This window comes from Orbicella franksi, chromosome 15 (genome assembly GCF_964199315.1).
Source record: "Orbicella franksi chromosome 15, jaOrbFran1.1, whole genome shotgun sequence".
Lineage (NCBI taxonomy): Eukaryota > Metazoa > Cnidaria > Anthozoa > Scleractinia > Merulinidae > Orbicella > Orbicella franksi.
Window position 1 is genome coordinate 16770797 of NC_138159.1, and position 24666 is coordinate 16795462.

At 39.2% G+C, this 24666-nt stretch overlaps 3 protein-coding genes across 9 annotated transcripts in view; 1 reads left to right on the forward strand and 2 right to left on the reverse strand.

Annotated features, from left to right (window-relative positions):
- LOC145470640 (ubiquitin conjugation factor E4 A-like) overlaps positions 1-2738 on the reverse strand; it is a 28103-nt gene extending 25365 nt beyond the window's left edge. For both annotated transcript variants that reach the window (XM_081454454.1, XM_081454453.1), the window contains exon 1: positions 2612-2738. The gene's annotated coding sequence lies outside the window, so the exon portion shown is untranslated. The remainder of the gene's footprint in view (positions 1-2611) is intronic.
- Positions 2739-2781: 43 nt separating this feature from the next.
- Positions 2782-10617, forward strand: LOC145470681 (NEDD8-conjugating enzyme UBE2F-like). The gene is made up of 9 exons (XM_081454503.1): positions 2782-3015; positions 3175-3204; positions 4019-4084; positions 4490-4557; positions 6832-6902; positions 6993-7050; positions 7570-7602; positions 8162-8224; positions 8787-10617. The coding sequence occupies exons 1-9, from the start codon at positions 2898-2900 to the stop codon at positions 8844-8846; spliced, it is 567 nt and encodes a 188-aa protein (XP_081310629.1). The 5' UTR covers positions 2782-2897; the 3' UTR covers positions 8847-10617.
- Positions 10618-10712: 95 nt separating this feature from the next.
- On the reverse strand, positions 10713-24309 carry LOC145470658 (N-acetyllactosaminide beta-1,6-N-acetylglucosaminyl-transferase-like). Of its 6 annotated transcripts, none has more exons than XM_081454475.1 (4): positions 24206-24309; positions 22959-23069; positions 15338-15524; positions 10713-12829 (listed from the first exon to the last, which is right to left on the reverse strand). In XM_081454475.1, the coding sequence occupies exons 2-4, from the start codon at positions 22967-22969 to the stop codon at positions 11681-11683; spliced, it is 1347 nt and encodes a 448-aa protein (XP_081310601.1). In that variant the 5' UTR covers positions 22970-23069; positions 24206-24309; the 3' UTR covers positions 10713-11680. The 6 variants fall into 6 exon arrangements, with proteins under 6 accessions (XP_081310601.1, XP_081310606.1, XP_081310602.1 ...); XM_081454480.1 differs by lacking the exon at positions 24206-24309 and adding an exon at positions 15692-15733 and having other exon boundaries at positions 22959-24017; XM_081454476.1 differs by lacking the exon at positions 24206-24309 and adding an exon at positions 15692-15733 and having other exon boundaries at positions 22940-24017.
- Positions 24310-24666: the final 357 nt, after the last annotated feature.

The window sequence follows — 24666 nt, forward strand, 5'->3', positions numbered from 1 at the left end:
TCCCCTATTGTATTGCAACCCTCCAAGTTGCGACCGTTTTAGTCGCCATGGCGACTAGAATTTTGGAGCTGGCGACTAAATTAGAACGCAAGTCGCCAGCTCGGCGACTAAAATTAACGTGACCTATGCGTCAGGAGCTTGAGCGGACTATCATCTGGAGCAAAAAGAAAAACGTTCTGAGCATTAAGAATTCACTTTGCAAAGCTAGTTGTTGTGGGATTTTAACCAACAGAAATGGAGACTGAATAAAATGAAATGTTACACGGTAAACAAAGATCAAGAAATTGCATTCAGTTGGGCTTGGGACGCGACGAAATTTGTTCCACTCGACTGAACTTTGGCACGTGACAATTTTACCTGGAAGCGTGAGACAACGTACGCAATCCAGTCATTTGCCATCGAAAAGAAGAGGAATTGCAAAAGCTTGGAAAGCTCGACGGTGACAGGATCCACAATATATTTGAGAAACATCCAGATGTATTTGAGAAACGTATTTTGTTTCAGTGGACACGAAAATACTTGACTTTACAGCAAACTTGATAACACAAGCACGGGGAATTCTATAAATTAAAAAAAAACTGTGATGAAAAGCGGCTCGCAGTTGTAAATAAATTTCACTTGTGTGAGCGAACCTGGGTTTATTTTTAAATTGTCAAAGATTTCATCAATAAAAAACATCCGTCTTAGTGATTGCCCTAAAACTTGTGAAAGTATTTTCGCGTTGAGTATTCACGTTCCGCAGTTCGCATATTAAATTCAAAACGACAAACAATTTGAGCGTGAACTTTCCTGTCCATTTCAATACAGTCTTTAATTTTCAGATGAAGTTTTATATCGTTTGCTTATTCAAGCAGAAAACGAGGTTGAACATTTAAAAAAGATCATAAGCGATAAGGTAAAAATAGTCTTCACTTTATGGTCTCAGCAAGAATTTGATGCCGCCTTGATAAACATTGGAAAACTTTCCGCCATTCAGCTGCGAATGAGGCTATCTTATTTTAACTTGGTATAATCTGTGTCGTTTGCACTGCTCCTGTTGTGTGAATTATAAATGATATACACAAATATTTCTGTGTTTTGTGAAGCGACTTTTTTTCTTAATTTTCATCAAATATTTTCACGGGAAAAATGGCAGTAAACATACGTTTCATTCATACATGCTCACGAAGATAGTCTGAACCTTTGGTTTTTGATATTTGTGGTGTCACTTGTAAATCGATGGAGCTATTTGAAGGCATGTACATTTGCATTATTATAACCATTGTAAAAGATTTGTTGAAAGTGAAAGCCAATCAATTTAAAATGACTGAATGAGAACTGTGATCAACTCACAACACTGTTGCAATAATATAGGGCTTTTTCATTGTGATCAGAAACTATTTCATTTGATCATCAATCATTCCAATAAAAGCATATTTGAATCAACATTAGGTAGTTCTTTCACTGAACGGGACTTCAATTTACTTGGTGGTTCAAGGCAAATGTTATTAATAATACAGTTAGATAATAATAAGATTATTATTTATTATTAATTAATTATTAATTTATGCTTATATTTTGGCGACTAAAATGTTTCACTGGCGACCAAACCTGAACAGTCAGTGGCCAAATGGCCACTAAGGAAAAAAGTTAACTTGGAGGGTATTGCCACCTTAAGAAACCATATGTACCTTCTACACCCAGGGGTGGTACTCTGTAAATCTTTGGGTGGGGTTGTGCAGCTGAGACACTGAAACCCTTATCCTATGCTAGACCATGATCAGCTTCATTTTGCAGCCCTATTCTAGACTAGCTAGGCACCAAAAACCCCTACCCTATCCTGGACTAGCTATTTTCCATGCAGAAACCTTATCACTGTCATAGCCCAACATACAATAACTAAACCAACATCATACAAAGTCACTTCTGAGTTTCAAATTCAATTGCAGAACCCTGGGTAAAGAACCGTGTTCGTGAGATTACACCTTATTCTAAACTAAATTGTCTGATTTATATACCCTATCCCAGGTTAAACTGCCTAAAATCCATACCCTTCATAGTGGCACATACCTACATAGCCTATATATGGTAGTGCCCCCCATCCCCCACCCACCGGGCATCTACACTGTAAATACCTATAAGCTATACACGTACACGTATCACGAAGTACTCCTTCTCACAGGGGACCACAGGGGGCACACAGTCATTACCATAACATTGTACATAATATCGCACAGAATAGATATCAGTGAAATCATCCAATGTCATTAATGTGCTAACCAGAGAACTATTGACTGGTCAAACAAAAGATCTTTGTTGTTTAACTTGTGAGTCACTTGTTGGCTGTTGTTGGACATTTAAGCTTCCGTGTATAATAACAAAACCAATGTTTGCAAACAAAGTATCTTCCGGGCTACATTGCTATGGTGTATCCTTGTATTCCCTAAACCAGACCAAATTTTGCAGGTTGCAATATTTAGAGGTTATAGCTTCCATTAAACTTTAAACAATCTACGTAAGCTTAATTAAGCGCAAGCACAAATCAGGTTCAGAACCAATACAACTGGGGAAAGCTCACAAAGTCCCCTACACCTGGAAATTAAGGACATAACTTACAGTTTACTTCCATTACCTTCAATAACGTCAACTATTTATCACCTTGAGATCCTTATGAAACCATTTTCATCGTATTCGAGTGACAAAACGAACCGAAAATTATTGCGGACGAATGAATCGATCGTGCTCCGTCATTGTGATTCTGACCGCGCGAAGTGAAAGTCTGGGACTACTGAATTTACCGCTGGTCAGCATCGCAGCTTCTGAATTTTCAAGATGGAGAGTTTGAGGTGGAGGTAGGAGATGTGGAGAGTTTTAGGTGCAAATGTGTTGGGAAAGCAACCTCCTTCTTGTAATAAGAAATGATAACTCTCGCAAAAAAGATTAAGGAAGAACGGGAGAAGAAAGAAAAGGGAAATAATGCGACCGAAAACCCCAAACCCACAAGAATTTCTGTTCGCGACAAATTACTAACCAAAGGTAAGCTGGCAGTTTGTACGCAATTATTGTACAAAAATATGTTTCGCGTGTTAAAATATTGATGTTAGTTCCTAGCTCCTTTTCGAATATTTCATTTAATCTAGCTCTTATTTTTGTCGCTGTCTCACGCCCGCCTTTCGTCCCTTTTTTCCGTTTTAGAAGTGACAGAACTTGAGGAAAATTTGCCGGGTGAGTTAAGAACCAAAAATACTTCATCGTAAATATTGGGTTTAGTTAGGTTAGAGGTTTGTATATCTAGTGGAAAAGTTCTTAATGTCTATTTTCAATAACATGAAAAAGGAATAACCCATATAAACCTTTAAGCTAAGAACATCTGGTGTTTGTGTGTTCGAAAAAAGACTCGTGTTGATCGACATCTTTTCTAACCTGATACGTTTGTGTGGTAGTTAAAATTGCGAGTCTTTCGAGCGATACGTTAAATATTTGCAAAGATGTGATGTGATTGGTTGTCACCATTGACATTGGCAAAATTCATCTTGTCTGATTCTTTGGAGTTTCTCACTTTACAACATCATTTAGAAGGTAACAGTATGGACTATATCCAAGATTAAATGTATTTCTCATAAGTTGCTCTAACTTGTGATGTTTTGTGCGGAGCAAATTTGTTAGCCAGTCTTGAGAAATGTTCCAAGCATGCAGCTTGAAGCATGATGGGAGCAGATCAAAATATCCCTGGGACAAATTACCCTAGATAAAATGCTATCTCAAGAGTACACAGGGAGGCGGAGTGGCCTCATGGTTAGTGCACTGGTCTCCGGATTGAGCAGTCCGGGTTTTGTGCCCTGGCAGGGGGACATTGTGTTGTGTACTTGGGCGAGACACTTTACTCCCACAGTGCCTGTGAGGTGCTGTGTAGTGCTGTGAAGTATGTAGTGTAAAAACTAAAGGTGTAATGGAATTTTGGTCAAGAATTGCAGTTGTGGATATATGTGTCACAAATACTTGTTCTGGTACTGATTGGTGATTGTATTTGCCTTTACAGAATCATGCAAAGTGGATTTCAAGGATCCAAATATTCTTTATGAATTTACTCTTACCGTAACACCAGGTCAGAAAGTAATACTCTTGGTTTTACAGGGCTCAAAAAAACCTTGAATTCCAGCTTGCCCTTCAGGCCAGCAGTTCTCAAATTTTGCTTGCCCTGGGCAAGTCATAGTATACTTTTGCTGCAATTTAGTCAGCAGATGACCTGCCTGGGTCCTTGCCCATCGGGCAAGTGAGAATGAAACGTAACTTGCCCAGCAAGAAAATCTACTTGTCCCGGACGATTGGACAGCCCTTTTTTCAAGCCCTAGGTTTACATGTATAAAGTAAAGAAAATAGTTCAGTCTTTGTTTTACTTGAAAAATTATTTCCATTCTGGTAGTTCTAATCTCATTTCATTGTTTTTTGGTATATTATTTATTCAGGCAAATTATTGATAAATAATTCTATGTTGCTTTTTCTTTTCAAGGAGAAGGGTACTGGAAGGAAGGAATTTTTATATTTCATGTTATGATCCCAGAGGAATACAATATTAAGGTGGGGTGTCCTTAATAGTCTTATTTCACTGTCAAGTACAATTAAAACAAGAAGATCTGTTAGATCTTATAACCGCGCTTTTAAAATTTAACTGTTTGCTTAGCACTACCGTCGGAATGTAGTGCACATTTCAAAGGAGTCACTGATGATTCTTTTCCTACTGTAGACATCACATCACTTGATCAACACAAACTGTATTACTGCAACATCAGTGGTAGCCATTGACAAATCTCCGATAACGTAATGGTCCTAATCTAGAACTTTCTTCGGGATATGTATGGTCATGAACGATATGAACCACACGATAATAACACTATTAACAACAGCTTTCTTTCTTTAAAGACATGATTAAATTTGATTGGTGTTTTCCACGAGTAAAGGGCTAGCAAAGTAGTCACACAAGTCATGTAATTTAATAATGAAACTCTATCCCGACCGATGTATCGATTTTGGTCACTCCAGTGGCTACAGATTGAAAACGTGACAGAAAATTGGCGTTACTTTCGATTCTCACCAAATTTAGACAGTGGGAAGATCTCATCATTAGCCAATTACAGACCATTTTTCAGCTCTTTTCGTCACATCCTCCCCCCTCGGGAGAATTTTGTCAAGTTAGCTATTTTAGTATGCAAGCCACCGTAATGGTGGTCGCTGTTGGCGAAATGTTTATTTCAGGGGCACCCAACGGATCGTTTCGGTAAATTATTTGTTCGGAAGGCCTTTAATCCCCTCTGATTTTCTGAAGAGAATTGTCACCTCGAACTTTCGTGATATGAGAAATTTAATCTCTGTTGTTTTCGAATTGTAAAAAATGTCGTTTTAGGTACCGAAAAAAGGTCAGCTATCATTTTTGGAAAGGCGATAAGACCTAAAGTTTTCGGTGAATGGACGAAAAAGCCCTAATAAATTCGAGAATATTCAAGTTCCCCTAGAATAACCGAACAGACAAAATTTTTTAGCGCAACCTAAAATTAACCTACAGAGCTTTAAAACTACTCCAGATAACCTAAAACAGCGTTTAAAAGCATTTGAGAGAAAACGGTCGTTGGGTGCCCCTGTTATTTGCTCAAAATTGGGGCAAAATCTTTCGGAGATGGAAGTCAGGACATTTGTTAGGATACAGAAAGTAATATGGGACCAGTTGGTGGCTTCTAAGGCTGAATTTATCCAGAAGTAAGCTGTATTTTCGTTTTCGTGCCGAAAGCCACGCGGTGAAATATTATCGGTTTGTTCTGCTGTCTTGTTCTATTTTTTTCTCTTGGTCATTTTTGTAGCCCGCCGAGGCCATTCTTTCGTCTAAATGAGTTGAAAAAAGTTCGAAAAAGATGTTCCCATTCAAGTTTAAGCTCTCAGGCGATAATTCTGGAGTTTTTTGGCCGAAACGTCGGTTTTGTTATGTTCGTGTTTTTCGGTTGCTATGGGCGACCGTTGCTCCCTTCGTTAGGTCAAGTCTGGGGAGTGAGGTCACAAAAAAAATTCTAATTAATTCTGGTTTTGTTCGATTTCGCTGAAATTTTAGCACGATAAAGCTGGATTGTTAAGGAATAGATTTACCTTCTGCCGATGTGTGGTAGCTATTAACGCTAAAGTGATATATCGCTTCGATGTCAGGGTTTTGAAGCGATTTTTTTTGCAACGTGTAGGTTCGGCGTGATTTTGTAATCTGAGATTTCTGTTGACCCTGAAGAAACAAGGTTTGGCGAGTAAACATTACAGATTGCGTAATTCAAAGTTGGCCGAGTGGAGATCTGCGTCTGGTCTCCGACAAAAAATAAAAAAAATAAAAAAAAATAAACCAAGGGTAGAACATGAACTGCGCTCGGCCCATGGCCGCGCAGTTAACTAGTGAGCACTGCAAATGTAGTGCAGTAAGAATCCATTGGAAACTTCCCACCTCCACAAAAATCCCTTATTAATAAGCCCAACACACTTGCAACTAGATGCAAGTTGAAAATTTGTGTCTGCTTGCAACTCTGTTTGGCCAGGCTTTGCATGAACTTGCATTCACTTGGAATGATTTGTGCCCACTTTGGTCACGATCAAATTTGCGTGCAAGTTGATGTAAGTTTTTCACTGTTTGGTCACCCAACCCAAGTCAACACAAGTGACCTGACAAATAAACCATTTAAGAAATAAGAAGTTGCCATTCGTGATAATATTTAAAGGTTAAAATGTGACTAAAGTTGATAGAGAGAGAAATAATACTGGCTTTTTCTTTTATTGGCATAAAGACAAATTCTCTCTTTTTAGTAATAAATATTTTGTCTTCCACAGCCACCTCATGTTTGGTGTGAAACAAAAATTTGGCATCCAAACATCAGTGAGAATGGAGAAGTCTGCTTAAGGTATTTGATAGATGCATACATGGATGATGTCAGGCCAGTTTTCAATATGGTGCACCCTTTTCACGTTTTGTCTTATATTTAATCTTGCAGCTTGTTAAGGGAACACACCCTTGATGGCTCTGGTTGGGCACCAACAAGAAAATTAAAGGTAGTGTTGCGACCTTTAATGAATTTATGTAAACTTTAAAAGAACTTGGCATTTACGCCCCTGTGGCGTGTGTGCAAGAACAGACTTTGCTTTTATTCGTTCTAATTCAGGTGCGTGTGCCCATTGGTTAATTGAAACAATTCAAATTTAATGATGCAGTGATGCAATATTTTTGTGGCTCAAGTGACTGAATAAAGTGAATTTGGGGTTTTTGAGTCAAACTGGAGGTGGATTATTATCTTGGCATTTTTAAGGGGTTATATTGATTGTTAGGAAATTTTTGGGATTGACACGAAAATCATTGGAACATTATATTTTAAAATTAGGTTTGAATTGATTGCAAGGAAACATGGCGTCCTTTAGGATAGAAGGCTACTCTGACACTTTGTTGTCAAACTCATAATCAGTTAGACAGGACAAATGGATAAAAAACTGACATAGTATTTTAATTTGAAGTTGCCCTGAACATGACATTTCTAAGACATCCTTCACCTTAATGATGTTACTTTTGTTTTATAGGATATTGTGTGGGGACTTAACTCTCTATTTACAGTAAGTACAGAACAATGCAAAAAATTGGTTTCATTGAAAAATATCAGCATACTCCTTTATGCTCTTCAGTTTGAAAAACTTCAAAATAGATTTTTCAGGTTGCCATTTGGGCTAATTGGAACCATTTTGTCCACGACCAAAGGTCCAATCTCGTTGGCCTTGCGCCATCCAGCAGCTAAAAAGCACAAAAATGTCATTTGCCTGTCAGGCAAGTTATGGATACACACTTGACGTTGTCACCAGTTACTTGGCGAAATTTATGAACCAGGACTTTCTTTGCATGCTGCTCCTCACATGTAAGCTGTTTTGAGCTGGAATCCTAGGTCTGCAATGCATAAAAAGGGCTACACTTGCATAGCCATCTGTATGCATTTCATGGCTGTTTATCAATAAGTTTTCTGGTGAATAATAATGGACTGCTGAGTATATTGTATGAACTGCACAAATTCAATCCTGTGGTGTAGTAAATGAGGCCTTATGCGCCACTTGGCACGAAGAAGTTAGGTGAAGGTGAAGGTTTTAGTAAATTTCTTATTTGTGTCTTCCTTTTTACTTGCAGGACTTGTTGAATTTTGATGATCCACTGAATGTTGAGGCTTCAGAATTATATTTTAAGAATAAGGTAAGAAATGATGGTTCACACTCTCTAGCTATTACTTTTAATATCTTTTCCCTCTCAAGAGTATCGAAGTCCAAAACTGAGAGACAATCTGAGATTTCATTATAAAATATTTAGAAACAAGCAGTACCACATAAAAGCACTGCTCAATAGCTTTCATTTGAATGAATGGTCACACATCAGGGTTTCATCCACAAACTTAAAAGTTAGAACCACCTTGTACAGCATAATAAACAGTACCACATGAAAGTACTGCTCAATAGCTTTCATTTGAATGGTCACACACTAGGGTTTCTCCCCAGACGTAAAGTTACAACTACCTTGCACAGCATAATAAACAGTACCACATGAAAGTACTGCTCAATAGCTTTCATTTGAATGGTCACACACTAGGGTTTCTCCCCAGACTTAAAGTTAGAACCACCTTGCACAGCATAATAAACAGTACCACATGAAAGTACTGCTCAATAGCTATCATTTGAATGATCACACAATCTAGTGCCTTACTACATGTAGTAAACAAACACCAAGGAAAAACTTATTTTACATGATAATCTTTTAACAGGAATCATTTCGAAGGAGAGTTGAAGATTACATCAGACTCTATGCATCACCCAGAAGATAACAAAAACACTGACAGGCCAACTCCTGAGTGATTGTTATCAGCACTGTCGTGAAAACATTACTTAATTCAAATACTTACCATAGCAGTAAAATCATATGTGTTTAGTAAAGTCATGATTATAGCTTATAGATGAATGATAAAATTGCCCAACAATGCAATGTAACTGTAGGGCATTATTACAGGTATCTCTGTCAAAACTAGCTGAGGCACTTGCAAACAATTTGAATCACCTCCTAGAATGTTGAAAGAGGGATGGTTTTTGATTGGGAGGGTGAGGGAGAATCAAAGTGTATGCAACAACAGTGGGAGGCACTTGGTGCTGTTTTTCATTTTTTTTGAAAATAAATGCAGAGGGTTAGGTAAGGTTATATAAGCAGAGCTTGTTACATACAAACTCCTCAAGTCGTCTAAATTGTTAGTTTGTTACTGGGAAGTGACAAAGGAGAATGAGACAAGACAGAAATGTTTTGAAAGCCTGTGCAGATGTCATCTTCAGAGGCAAAAGACTAGTTTAGCTGAGAATGTATCATGAAATGAACATTGTTCTATCATTTGGTAGCTTTCAGCTCATCATTGCTAAAGTAGAGACACCTAACCCTAACGATGTAGGCAGCTAGCGTGAGCAGTACGTTTCTTCATATGTAAATAGTATTTTGTAATATTTGATATTAGAATGATTACACTACATAGAGTTAAGTGTAGCAATAATGATAGCTAGAGTATTAATGTCAGGCCTAAGGGGGTTGTAGACCCCTAACCTTCCGAGTCTCCCCAAGGGAGTCCCATGTCTTGTTGTGTTTACTTCACAGAAGGCTGGGAGAACTACTCCCATATGAAAAGGTTGGGGATACTTGTAATAAAATTTGAATTAAGCCCTGAAGATCAAGCTGGGTGTGGCTCGAGCTTTATTTGATCCCTAAAAGATACCAATTAAAGCGGAATAGGCGAGATTACCAGCTGCTGTTCAGGATGGGACCCCTTGCTAGTAGACCGGACTTGTGAAAACAGCAGAAATCGAGCCTAAAAACAGAAACAAGAGCCTTTAATTATTACTTCTCTGAGTGCACCCCAAAAGATACTTTGGTAGCTAAAAATAGTGGCATTTCGTAAGCAACACCCTGAGTAAGACCAGGATCCTTGATTTATACCCCTAAGGGAGACAACGGAGATCCCCGACCTTTTCATATGGGAGTCTCCCCTCCCCCCGGGTTTACTTCATCCCGTATCAGGGTTCATTGTAGGCTCAGTCTCCAGCCATTGGTATTTTGGTGCGCCCGCGATCCTGAGGGTGCAAAGGATTGTGGGTGCAGCTACACAACCACGGCTGTTGACCGAGTTTTTGCACCTTTTTGATATGCAAGTGATCTTAATTGCTAGAAGAGAAATGATTTAGCATGGACACTCGAACCGTGGACAATTGACTGGAATGACTAAAATGAAGGCTCTTTGTATATGTACAAGATTAGCCATTTAACAGTGTAAAGATGCCATATGCTTTTGTTAATTTAAAGAGCCCTCTTTGGATTTATGTACAAAAAAGTGGCAAGTGTTCACTGTTCGAGTGTCCCCACTGTAGTACTAGCACACAAAAAAAACGGTTTAGATTTAGTTAATTTTTCTTTGATGTTATCTCAGAATTTGAGAAAAAAAGCGACTTTTGTCGACCAAAAAAATAAGAATGTTTGTTAAGCAGCAGATAATTAGATATTAGTGTTGACAATATTTCCTGGCTTGGAGCAAATAAACTAACTACTTCCATGTTGTGTTCGGATATGGATATTACGTTCACTGCAAACGTATGTCAGTACTTGTGACCTTATTGCCGAAAAGAGACACGACCCTCTCCTCAAATTTAACTATATCCTAAATGATTCGACTTAACCCCCGCCTTCCCCTCCTTTCTAATAAGCCGCGCTCCCCATTGAGAGCCGAATCTTCGAATTCTACTTAGCGACCCTGGCCCTCAATAGGCGACCCCTTTCAACAACCACCCTGTAGCCAAAGAACATGCGCGCGAAAATTCACGGCAGCTACACTACATTCTTTGTAAGAAAACATTTATAGTTACCTTGGATGCCAGAGGTTTATCTTGCGCGGTTTTCGGTGTCGGTCATGTCGGCCGCCGAAGCGAAGCAAAGTATTTCCGTCCGCCGCGCGCGAGAAAAAAACTCTGGTACGCAGGGTAATTTACAGTCGAACCTTCACTAACTAACGGCCACCTGTCTACAACGGCCACTTCTTGGTCCCGGCGGACAGTGCGTACATTCACTCATTTTAATCACTTAGCCGCAACCTCAACGGCCACGGAAACACGTCTCGACTGCCGAATCCTCTCGACAACGGCCAGTTAACCAGTGAATATTTTGTGTCTAAAATCAGCTAGAAAAAAAGATTTGTATTGAAAGAGGGGCGGGGGTATACAAAGCTGCGAAAACCAAGTTTTCAGTAAAGAATTTTACACACGGAATCGATAGCGGGAAAGCGTGATTGGGCGTTAAAACAATGACATTAGGAACGGACAGGGGATGGGCTCATGGGACGGACCGCTATTTTTTTGAGGGGGTGGTGGTGGTGATGGGAAGAGTTGTGCAATTCCCCCACCGCACCCCCCCTCCCAAAAAAAATCGGAACAAGTGCTTTCTGCTAACCAGGTTCTGTGTTTGACCTAAAACAAAATCTTGCACAACTGAGCAATTGTCCACGAGAAAACATGCACAACCTAAACGTGAGAAAAAATTTCACGCCTCAGAAAATAACCCAATCCCCCTCCCTAAAAAAAAAAAAAATTGTTCCCTCTTACCCCGATGAGACAGGTGCACAGACAATAATTGTCTCTAACTGTCCTTGCAAGGCCCATCCCAAGAAATCTCATTGCTGCTATATGGATGTCGGGTTCTCTCTTGTACCTTTACGAACAAACAGTCGATCAGTTCTGCATCATAATCAAAGTCGATCTTTTGAATAAACAATCTGTTTTGAAATTGTGGTCCGAGCGCCCAGCTCAAGTCACCTAAACTCAGCACACAAATCCCTCGGAGCCAGTAGCCGTAGCAGATATTTTCTGCCCCTGGGAAAAACCACTTCACGGCTCGCGTTATGAATTCCGGTTGTTTTTTTCCCGGTACTGCCCCGGGTACACCGGGATGCCGGTAGAGAGAAGGAAAAAATGATTCATCAACGTAAATTGTATCGTTCAGCCACTTCAGAAGTGCTTTTGCTGTTTCTTCGTGCAGAACATATTCGCAGAATTCTCTTGTGCCGGCAATATAAGAAGATCCTTTATAGATTTTAATTCCGTAGGGGGCCGGGGTTTTCTTTTTCCCAGTCGCAACCCACTGATAGCTTTCGTGAAAGTTGTGGCCCGGGGCTCGTTGCTTCACTTCAAAGACGGAAGATGTGCGTCCTCGGGTGGCGTTCGTCAATTCACAGCCTTCTGCATTTGTTCTCCCGTTCAAGGCTTGTAATCCTTGCACAATGCCTTGATTCACGTAGAGGGGGAAATCTTGACCACATAAATTTAACAAATAGCGCCAAGGAACGGTGCTTTCAAGCAACTCCTCGACACAATTCAATTGAGCTTGAACCGTAGAAACGTGCAGATATATCACTTTGATTCTTTTCTTTGTGACGTACACATTTGGCAAACACCGAACAACTTGTTCCACAGCGTTAACAAATTCAAGAGACGATGAGGCATCTATATGAATGCAGTAAACGTTGTGAGGCATGTAAATAAACTGCAGTTGTTTAACAAACAATCCCGCGCCTTTGTAAAGTTGCAGGACGTAAGCGAGCGGAAAATTCACTTCCGCTTCCGTTGGCTGCGAGTGCAAGAATAGCGCTGAAATTTGGCGGCAACTAAGCTGAGAAAATGTCTTATACACATGGTAATCAGTCACGTGGAGCTTGTTTGGTGCACGCTCGGAACGCCGGACAGAAACTTCTTCTTCGATGCGATGTGTACAATAATCTAAGGATGGAACCTGCGCAAGAACAAGAAACAGTTCAAACAACTGATCAATGAGGTCCGTTCACAATAGTACTACGCCGGAGAAATTTGAAAACGCAGCTTTATTTCTACGGTTAGGCCTACCGTCCACACTAATCCATCAAAAAAACGGAGCTTTTCGAAAACGCTTTTCAAACTGGAGGAATTTGAAAACGCCGGCTTTTCGTTTTCGTGTAGACTGAAAACATTTTGGAAAGGGAGCTTTTGGAAAACGATGGCTTCACTTCCCTGCCCGGGTTTTCCTCAAACACAACTGGTCAAAATCAAAATGACTGGTGACTGTTGCGTTTTCACTGAATTTCTCCAGCGTAGTGTAGGCGGAAAACAATTGGTGCGTTTTCAGAGTGAAACCTCCGGTCCTGACATTTCTTTCGCTTTCTGTTTTTTTTATTTGATAATTAAGAAACAGGAACTAGGTAACAATAAACTTAAACAACGGGATGATTGAAATGAAACTGGTTCCAAACAAAAAAAGTCTTGAAAAATTTAGCGCACAGTTTTCAATATGTGCCATCGATCAATGACGCTTATATGTGCCTTTAAGTGCTATCTTACCCAGATCCCCTGAAGCACAGAACGTCCACAAACGACCTATATGTGGACTAAACTATGTCAGAAATTATGTCAGAACAGCGCATCAATTCAATTCCAAAAAAAAAAGAGAAAAAGATGAGAGCTTTAAATAGTTTAATTTATTTTAGTGCGATCGAAAGTTTGCCTGTCTTGTTTGACTGACGTGCAATTTGAAATTCATAAACGGCACTGCAGGAAATTCTACTCGAAGGAGCTTAGTCACGGTATTTTTAGTTATTTAATTTGGCGACTGCAAAATTACCTTTATATTGAAAGAAAACTGAAAATAGTAGTTTACTAAGATAGAAAAACACCAAAGAGATAATAATAAACTATAAAGGAACAAGGATCGTCAAGGATGGAGAAGATTAACACGGATTACAAACGACAAACATGAAAAATTGATGTAGCTCCTATGTTAATTTGGCGCGTTTAAATAAGTAAAAGTCCTTCACGTTGTAACCTCACTACTTACAACCGCGAAGGCCTTAAGAAAGTCTACTGTGGATTGTAAAATTTAACGAATCAAAAACACTATCTGATTCTAGTTGAGTGGGTATATACACGAATTGCATGGTCGAGGGTTCAAACAAAGGACTCATATTATATAATTATACGGAAATTGAGCAAAACCCGATCAAGGAAGACAGGGAGAGTGCAAGTAACATCGCTTATTTTTCCCAATGTGAATAAAAGAGTCCCTGAACTATTAACTTTTACAGTGGAACCCTCCTTACGATCACCTGGTTAATATGTTACCTCGTTGTCACGGCCACTTTATTTTGTCCTGGCGAAACGCTTAGTGCATTTTCTTATATAAAAAAAACCCCGTTAATGCGGCTACCCCGTTAAACGGCCTATGGCCACATTCTGAAATCCCAGCCTGTATAATCCTTTATAATTTTACCTCGTTTATACGGCCACTAAAACCAGTTACGGTCATCTTTCCAAAGTTAATAGGGAGCTTACGAATCGACGACTTTCGCACGACGGCGCCGTTGGGTCACCTTATAAGGGAGCTTACGAATCGACGACTTTCGCACGACGGCGCCGTTGGGTCACCTTATAGTCCCGCGTCGTCGTGCTGTAGAAATTTGAATTTACGATTCGCGGTAAAGACGACGACGTTTATGCGCGAAAAAAAATATACAAGACAGACCAACAAAATGTGCCAGCGTGGCAGAAAAGAAAGCGCAGCTGTAAGTCGAGAAAAATTTGTGTGCTAAAAGATTAGGCTGGCTATAAGACCACTCAAAACAACAGAGGAAAAATCGCCAAGCTCTGTGGTTGAGCTATCTAGTCCTTGTTTCTAACTGTCGACACGAATGCTAAAAAGCAACTTTTCAGTCCTTACAAATTCATTGTGCACTAGAAAGTGTCTTATATTTCAGTGAAGCGTGATTAAAATGAAAGATTTTTCATACAGCAATTTACTTTTCATTCATACCGTGTCGTGCTTTGACCGCTTTCAGTGTTGGTTGAACTCATAGCGTTCGCCATGGCACTGTAGAAGGTCGTTTCTTGAACGAAAACAGGCAAAAAAAATTAAAATCAACCGTCAAGTACATGCCCCTAATGTGATACTTAAATTATCTGGCAAAAATACCCGAAGTATCGAGAGAAAACTTTGAAAACTAACCTCACGTCCTCCTGTTTCCAAGACGCCGGCAAATCGCTCTCACCGACGTCGTCGACTTTGGCGCGAAGCTGGCAAGTACTCAGAAAGGCATGCGCAGTGAGCATGTCACGCAATCTAACGGCGCCGTCGTGCGAAAGTCGTCGATTCGTAAGCTCCCTAATATCGTTTGGCAACGCCGTTAGCACGCCCAAATTTTCATGGCCCGTTGGTGACCGTATTAATCAGTGGAGTTCCACTGTAAAAGTTTTAACCAACAATACAGTTACTCACTCTGGTATGAAATGGCGATAAAAATTCTTTGGGCAGTGATGATCCTTCAATCGTCGTAACAGGCTTAAAACGGGGAAAGAAGGTAACGTAAAACGAGGTTACAGCCAAAAGTAGAAGACCTCCAGACAACAACAGCAGTCCTCTTCTATGGAGCCTTCTTCTTAAACCCGGCAATGCTCTTAACATTCTATTCAGAGAAGAATTAAAGTCTGGATAAATATTAGCCTATGCCATGCGTGAATAACTAACTTTATATATTCTAGCATTTTCTTGATTTTGTGCCTGCCGTTGTTGGTGTTAATAAATGAATTAAGAATCAATTCCCTCATTTCTAACATAGTGTAAAATACACACCTGAGATTAGGTCCCGAGGATTAAATGGCCAGAATTGATTTCCTGCAAATAAGTTTTGCCACACCGATGGTTAAGTGAAGATAAATTTAAAGTTATCAGACGCAACCGAAATTCTACTTAAATTAAGTTCTAACCGATTTCTAAAGGCGGGCAGCACTTCAAGTTGCAAATATTTTTACAGCCGTTTTCGAAAAGCAAACAGCAAAGGAAAACATAACTCAGGAAAATGAATGGTGTTAGCCGCTAGTGTTGAAGTTTTATAGTGAGTCGTGGAATTAAGTTCGATCAATGTCTTACAGTGTCAAAAAACGCAAAACTCAGCTAAAAGGAAGAAAAAATTATATAAACAAAATTTTCCATGTAATAAATTATACTAATAGTAAATAAAGTTGTCGCCTGGTTCGTATCGAATCTTAACGATCCATGACGTAAATATTCTTGCTAATATGATAAAAGGCCGAAATTAAATGGCACGAGGTGAAAATTTTTTATCATGTGGTAAGCTCCGAGGAATTCATGAAAGCAAATGTCACAATGGCTGTAAATCAAAGTAACTGGAGTATTGAAAATAATTGAACTTTAACAAAGGAAATTCTAGATATTCCAGTGAACCTTCAACAAGGGATAATTAAAGATCTCTCTGTTAAATTACTAGCAAAATGGTGTTAACTTGTGAGAATCGTTACAAGCTTGTTGCATGCAAATTATATAGAAAATCTAATGACTAGATTTTCTACAATAAACAAAACCGATTTTAAAAGCCCTATTTATTTTTATTCATGTTGCCATGGCAACGGCGCATAAGTCAGCTTAACCATCAAAAAACTAAAATTTGTGTTGTTAACTTGCTTGCTGCCATTTTTGGTGACCGAGAGATCAAGGGTTTTAGAGAAAAAGGTGAATGAAACATAGGTATCAAAAACTGTGTTCAGCCACCTTAAGGTGATTCCTCACATCTGCATTGCGCATCCTTAGGCCCAGTTCATACGTTGCATTTCTGCCGTGCCGAATTCAATTCAATTAAGTGCGGCAGAACTGCGACTGTGGATTCATACGTCGCACTTGTGTCGCACTTAATTCAGAATTTATACTGTCTGGTATGTCGGCCAGCGTAAAATGCTTTAAACGTAGAGTGTTCAATATGGCGGACGAAAATACTGAGCGACGAAGGACTTTAATTTTGCGAAAAATTGTCCGCCAATGGAACGAGAAGGAGAAGGCTGACAACGGAGTAGTATGTGTTGCAATATGTTCAGGTTTAGACTACGAGTAGTCCGTATTTCGCTTGGTCCGTCGTGCGTGACGCGAAAGAAATTCGCGAGAAAAAAATGGCCGCGCGAAATGCTGGGGGCTAGGAGCGCGCGAAAGGAGGTGTCCTTTCTTCAGTAAGGACACCTCAGCTTCGTTAAGGGCCCTGGATGACAAGTTGATAACCCACTTTGTGGACCACTGAGGGAACAGCTACTCGCCGGAACAATGGAACAATAGGAGGATCGAAATGCACCAATCACAGCCGACCTTTGTTATATAAATGATACCGTGCAATCAGTCGACCTTATCGCCTGAAGAAGACTAGCAGTAAGCAGTCGAAACGTCGCGATCTACATCTCAAGTGACTACATCGTGAGACAAACGATAATACACTTTATTATTGCATCTACCACGATGAATAACAACAACCTTTTCCTCGACAAAATGGCTATAGCTCACTAACGAGCTCGGGCACCCCAATTTTTTTTCTGGTCGTCTTAATCAACTAATTATTAGCTTTGCGTGAGAAAAGACTGATCTGATTTCTGTAGCTGAAAATTGAATAAATAAGGAAAATAGCAGCTGCACTGTTGTCTTTTCTATTTGCAGCTTGACAGCCGCGGCAAGAAATTTGGTTCCAATATTTTAACAAGGATTCAGCCGTCTGTCAAAATCAAACTTAAAAAGTTTATTTGTGTCCGACACAAGTATTGACTGGAGTTTGAGTCTGGGCTCACAAAGATTTTACAATAACTTGGAATGCGCTCTTGTAATAAGCATTAAATAATGCTAAAATGGGACATTTTCAATGCCTAACTGCTCCTTAACGAGCATGGGCACCCCCCTTTTTATTTTATAATTAAAGTTCTCATATGATAAATATTCAGTGGACAAAGTCTTGCATACGAAATCCTTCTGTTCCAAAAACTTAAAAGATAATCGTTTTTCTGAGCCTTAATAACGGAAGTTTTATCAAATATTGGTAACCTCTGATGAATTATTTAACCTAAGTTCACTGGTTTCAGTTTTGCTTGATCGCTCGACTCGCTCGATCGTGAATTGAACTCTTGAAATTGAAGAAACAGCCACTCGAAGGAGCGACTGCATCGATCGTGCACAAATATAAACTTACATTTCTGACAATTTCCTTTAAGCCTCAGTCTTCTGTTCATTTAAGCTTATTTTACCAAACAACGAAAGAAGAAAGCCATTCATACCTTCAAATTCAGCCTTAGACGCGCAACTCATCAATTTAAAACGGAATGGAAAGGAAAACGAGACCCACAAACCTGCTATTGAATAAGAGCATCTCAAACAGCTCAAAGCCAGAGGCGTTTGTTCGTTTTCTTCTCCCCTCTCGCTTTTAAGAAATGTCTAGTTCCATATTGTTCTTTTCTTTTGCCGAAGAGGCCGTGAAGGACAAAGAGCTCAGCAACCAAACGCTTCAACCATGTGCAGCTGGTTTTCAATTATTCGGAAAACTGATCCAAATTTAAGCTTGACTAACTTTTGAGAAACGCTTTTACCGGATGCAATTTTCGTTTGTTGTCAGCTTGATATTTAGGTTAACGAGAAGTTTAAAGTTGTTTGTTTGCCCGAGATCGAGAAAATGTAAACTATAAACTCGCCGCGATCCAAGAAATATTTTGATGTGTCGCTTTGTCATACTAGTATTTTTGAATGAACGTTTTCGCGCGGTTTATCGCGCTTTTGGCTTCATGTAAGCCGGACGATATTTAATATACACTATCTCAAAAGTCTCAATGTTATAAAAGAAATGGTAAGCGTGCAGTGTGCAACCATCGAGTTATATATGTACTTGGGAGGTTTGCTAAGCACTCAATAAGCTAGAGTCGCACTCGGCTATCGCCCCGTGCGACTCTTACGCTTCTCTTGTGCTTAGCAACCTCCCGCGTGCATAAACTCGATAGTTGCACGCTGCACGCTGCACGCTTACCATTGTCCCTGTGATATGTATGGGATGATTTTGCTATTTTTAGAACAAATTGCCCCAGCACGTGCGGCACACGCGCGTACATGCTGCGAGGATTTTCGCGGATGTAGCGCGGGGGAAATATCTTCCGAAATTTTTAATGCTTTTGGTCCACAATTCAATACGTTTATGTCTGTTGGAATTTTGCTTAAGTATTTTCGTCGTTAGCTGCTCCAGTTTAAGTGAAGTAAGACGGTGTCGAGTTTAGTTATGTCCCACTTTATATCAATGACCAAGCTGAGTTCCGCTGCTTCTTTTACAAGATCTCCACATTTCTCCGCTCTAAATTTCACATATATAAGATACGTTGAAGATAAACCAAAAATGTATGAATTCCTTCATGGAGCCAAATTTTGCTTGTTAGAGACTAAGAATGGTCAATTGGACCGATTTACGGCGAAAAAGAAAGTTTTGGAGAAAATTTGTGCTTTGCCATGACACAGAAAAAAAACAAGTTGATATGTTTGAATATAGCAGCGTTTCAGGACTTCAAAGTTTCCCTCCTCTCGCCACACGCTTGCGAGGATTTCGCTAGAGTCTATCGAAAAGTAAAAAAATAAATAAATGCAAGTTTGAGTTTCGCCTGAATTGTAAGCAACGGTTGATGCTTCATCAAGGCCCAATAAGTTTACGTCTGTAAATACTGATCAGTTTTGTTTGAAAATCTGTTGTCGATGTAAAAGAGCGCCCGTCGATGCGTGTTTTGTACAGTCAGTAAACATGACAAATTGGATTTCCGCACTTTCGTGTGAAAACGTACATCGAGCTCATATAATATCTCTAGTTTTTAATATGTTGAAGGTCGAAAACTGTTTGAGAACAAATTAAAAGCTTAACCGAAAAAATGTGAATACAGCAGAAATAATCAGCAAAGTTACGATGACGCTTTCTTTAATCAACTCGAATAACGATTTCGATTTTGTTGGTTGACTTATCAAAACTAGTTGTCTATTTTATTTTTGCAGTGTAAAATTTCACTATGTTGAAGAAACACAGATGATTTTAGTAGCCTTTTGGCGCTGGTGAAATTTATTCCAGCATCTCAGCACAAAAGATAATGAAAGAAATCTTTGTCAAGATTTGTTGACAATTGAAAACACCGACTCGGACGCGTCAGACTTTCCTTTCAAAAATTTTTGCAAACTCGCCAAACAAGCAGAAACAATAACAAACTATCAAAAACAGGGTTTGGTTATGATTAATCATTGTCTGAGAAACTCACAAATTAACTCGATACCAGAGTAGAGAGTTTTTTTTAGATAACTTTTCTTTACAGAACAAAGGCAAAAACTTACGCGTACAACTATCGCGAGCAGATGTTATTCATTCACAGTGCGAAATCGAAGTCACGGTCTTCTTTTCGACCCTGAAAAGCTTACCTTTTCTATTAGCTCAAAGCATAAAAACACATATAAGCGCCCTGGTTCTTATTACCTGCCTTATATTATTCCCTGCCAGCGCTGTGAAAAATCCGCGAGAGAATCTCTCACCATTTGATCACGCAACATGACAACATCCACGCGAGAACCCAGAGTAGAGTACCAGAGTAGAGAGTTTTCCTCTTCTTCTTCAACCCTATCAACCCAACAGAAATCTAAGATCTTCCTCAAAACATCTGCTGGTGGTATCAAAGTCTAATCTGGAGACTTACGGCGATAGAGCTTTCAACGTTGCCGCTCCCAAACTTTGGAACTCACTCCCAACCAATCTAGGATCTATTTCATTGCTCATAGTTTTTAAGAATGAGATTAAGACTTTGCTCTTCAAAGAGGCTTTTAATTAATTAAGATAACTTAATTGGATCACAATGGTGCGGTTGGTACCCAACCGCACCAAGTTATGATCTTTGTTTTATTGATTTTTTTTTTCTCTTTAACTTTTATTATGCCCAATTAGGTCTGTAATCATACGAGGGATAACAAAATCGGACGACCGCGCAGCGGGAGTCCGATTTGTTTATCACAAGTATGATTACAGACCGAATTGGGCGACAAGAAGTCTCTTTACCAATGGATCATAGAAATTATAATTTCCAAGAAAAAAATAGCCAAGTTATTAAAGAAAGGGAAAATTTGCATTAAAAGACTGACATTTGTGCCATAGCATAAACAAAATCACTACTGTCTTTTGAAATATCGTCATTATTCAAGGGAAAAAAATTCTCCATTTTGAAGAAAGCTTAATTTAGGAGTCTGTACATTGTTTCTATGGTGATTGAAACCAAGTTTGTGATTGGTTGATTTAAACTACAACTTTAAATGTGCTTACTTGAACTGTCCAATTACAAATTGTTCGATAACAACTTGGTAGGTGAATTAGTGGAAAATAGGAGTTTTTTTTAAACCAGTCACGATCAAGGAAATTGTTATTTTTATGATTATAAGTAGGAGCGGTTTAATTTTAATTAATTTATTAGAAACATTGTAAAGCGCCATTGAGCTCTGGAAATAAGCGCTATATAAATTCATTCATATTATTATTATTATTGCTTTGATGAACCACACGATGTTTTTGAAGTTCACTATTTAATGAAGAAAATACATGTTTCGGATGAGACATCATCCATCGTCAGTTGTACAGTGAGAAATAAAATGAAAATATGCAATAAATAGCTGACAAAGTGCGATATTAACAAGAATAATTAAGGATGAGGGCGCGAACCAAAAAAAAAAGGGTAAAACTATTTAAGCTAAGAAAGGAGACTAATTATTATGAAAAGGATAAATTAAGATGTTTGACCTGGGAAGTTAAAGACGGCTGTTCCCAAAGGAACTAAAGGATGTGTATGGCTTTCTTGATTTTCAATTGGAAGCTTGTGGAAGCAGAGTCGAGAATTTTAAAACGGCAATCTTCTGAACAAAGGGAGCAACAATTTTCAGAACATCTCAGGTGTTTAAGGATCTGGGAATGTTTGTCCGAGGAGTGATGTTCGCGGATGCGAGTGGCGAAGTGCCTGTTGGTTTAACCAACATAACAGGCACTACAGCCTGCACATGAAAACTTATAAATGACTCGCGATCGTATATCGGCTGGGATAGGATCCTTGACCCCAAACCAACTCCTGATTTTAAACGGGGTGAACACCAACTTAATGTCTAGGTCAGTACAAAAAGTGCTAACTACTTTCTTAATTCTGAGTTGCGTTGTGATAGAAAAAGGACCGATGTACGGTAATTTAAAATACCATCATCATCATCATCATCATTATTATTATTATTAGAACCCACGACATGTGCGTGAGTCCGCGCGGGTACATGTCGTCAGGGTGGCGCATTTTGTTCTAAAAATAGCAAAATTGTCTCATATCATAGGTGCGCGCGGATCCGAAGACTTACGGTGTCCATCCCAGATTATGGCTCCTGGAGCAAAATAAAACTATGACGCGATATGGATTACGTAATATTGAACAGACGCTTCTGAAAATTATTTTGGATGACATTAAACGAAATTTGAAACATTAATTCTTTCAAACATCACAAGTGGATTTAAAGCTTGTTACAGGTTGCACCTGTGGGAAGTGCAATGGCCGCATGGTTAGTGCGCTCGCCTCCGGATCGAGCGGTACCGGTTGGAGCCCGTCCTGGCCGGGGACATTGCGTTGTGTTCTTTGGCAAGACACTTTACTCTCACAGTGCCTCTCTCCACCCAGGTGTATAAAAAGGTACCGGCGAATTTAATGCTGGGTGTAGCCATGCGATGGACTAGCATCCCATCGGTGGGGGGGAGGGGGGGGGGTAGTAGGGCGGTAGAAATACTCCCAGTCGCTTCATGCTACAGAATCCGGGATAAGCTCCGGCCCGATGGACCACTTGGCTCGTATGCAGACACGACAGTGTTATTGAAATTCAAAACTAATCATTTCTTCGTTACATTATCTATATGTTTGACAGCAAAGCGAAATAACAAAATAAAGCTAAATTAATTAATTTGCTCTCCTAATAATAAAGTAATTAAAAGGCTTTGTACTATTAAATTAACCTGTCAAACCTTACTTACTTACCTACTTACATACGTACGGCTTACTTGCAAATCATTGCAGTATAACAGGCCTTAACATCAAAGAATGCCCGTAAACTATTGAAATATTTGCCATGATCTTGTGGAAAAGGTGATTACTAAGTCTAAAAGAAAAAACTGAAACAAAGCAGAGACCATCACAATTGGAATACAGTTTATCTTTGCCTTTACACCTTTTGCTGTTCATTTACAGAAAATATCCATTCATTTGAGTCCAAATTTGTTTCATTATGGTCAATATACCCTCATTAACACCAATATGACCTTCATTTGCGCGTAAAGAACGGTCAAGAATAACACTTGCATATGTATGAACATCCAAAATCATCAAAAGATAAACAATACCTTCCTTTGACATTCATTGGCTGTAAATGTATTTTCATTTTTGTCGAAACAAAATTCATTTTCACGAAACGACAATCATTTACACTTTTGGACAATCCTTTTTCAACAAAAGACTTTCAATAACAGAATTTGCACGAGCACTCACAATCAATTGCATTATTATACAACCATATCCGTGAAGGTTACAGTCTTTCGTTCGTTGAGACAGACATAACCGTGTTTTCACCTAACGTTAAGAGAAAACAATTGCTCATTAGCGTAGTTCTTTTGAACGGAGATATCGCGCCCAATTTTCCTCGAAAATTTGATTATAGAACTAGGGACCGTATGTACCTTTTTTTAATCGTATTTTCACGATCCTCCCCCTGCAGATATAAATTCAGCCTCTTACGAACCTTTTGCGTACAACTCAGAGGGCGCACTACAGTATACATGTGATAAAGTGACAGCTAGATTTCCCCGCAAATGCCACGAAGAAATAGAATCCCATTTGCACACAGCGAAATGATAATCAGGGCCTAAATGTGGACAATGGTATCGTTTAATGCAAACATATTTGCCACGATGATGTAAAGTGACCGGTTAGATTTCCCCACAAATGTCACGAAGAAATAGAATCCATTTGAACAAAGCGAAAGGATAATCAGGGCCTAAATGTGGACAATGGTATCGTTTCATGCAAACGTATTTGCCACGATGCCTCGATAGTGAGACAATTGAGGAATAAATCGTTCAGCAAATTTGATATTCTCTAAAAAATCTAAAATTGTCGACCGTCTAAACTGCGGATCATATTCAGTAGGTGGCGCTAGCGGTTCGGTGGAGCTAACAGCTTGTTTATCAGAAATGCGCTTTATTATACTAGTCATTTCAATATATTTAAACTGAGAAACTTACAAGAAACTTACCTTCAGGGGGCGACAGTGAGCAGAGATTTGACCGATTGAAAAGCTCGTGTACTGCAAGCTATTGTACACTTTGAAATCAGATTTTCTTAAATTGGTATTTAGTCGCTTCACAGAAAATGCGATATTGATATTCATGGCAAAAAATATTATTCATCTGTACATTCGCAGAAAAGAATCTTGACGTCCACATACTTACAAAGGCACAAGAATTTATTAAATGTCATCACAATATCATTTTTGCAATATAGAGGCTGAAGCACATATTACAATACAGCGGCAACAAAAGCAAATCGAATAAGCTCTGAAAAACCCTCCAACAGAAACCGAAATTACCAGAAAGCGAGTGGAACATGAGGATTTGCTCAAATATGGTTTCAGGGCCATACCCAGGAGAAAAATATGACTGAGGCAATGGTCAAGGTTAAATTCTCTTCCAAAGGTATTTAGGGTGCTTCTGATGA

Bases quoted from the DNA above. Each gene is read 5' to 3' on its own strand.
- LOC145470681 (XM_081454503.1), top strand. From the start codon at position 2,898: ATGATAACTCTCGCAAAAAAGATTAAGGAAGAACGGGAGAAGAAAGAA. The intron at 4,558-6,831 runs GTGGGGTGTCCT...TGTCTTCCACAG, and splicing joins CAGAGGAATACAATATTAAG to CCACCTCATGTTTGGTGTGA. The intron at 8,225-8,786 runs GTAAGAAATGAT...ATCTTTTAACAG, and splicing joins AATTATATTTTAAGAATAAG to GAATCATTTCGAAGGAGAGT.
- LOC145470658 (XM_081454475.1), bottom strand. The intron at 12,830-15,337 runs GTGAGTAACTGT...GTTCTTGCGCAG, and splicing joins TATCGCCATTTCATACCAGA to GTTCCATCCTTAGATTATTG.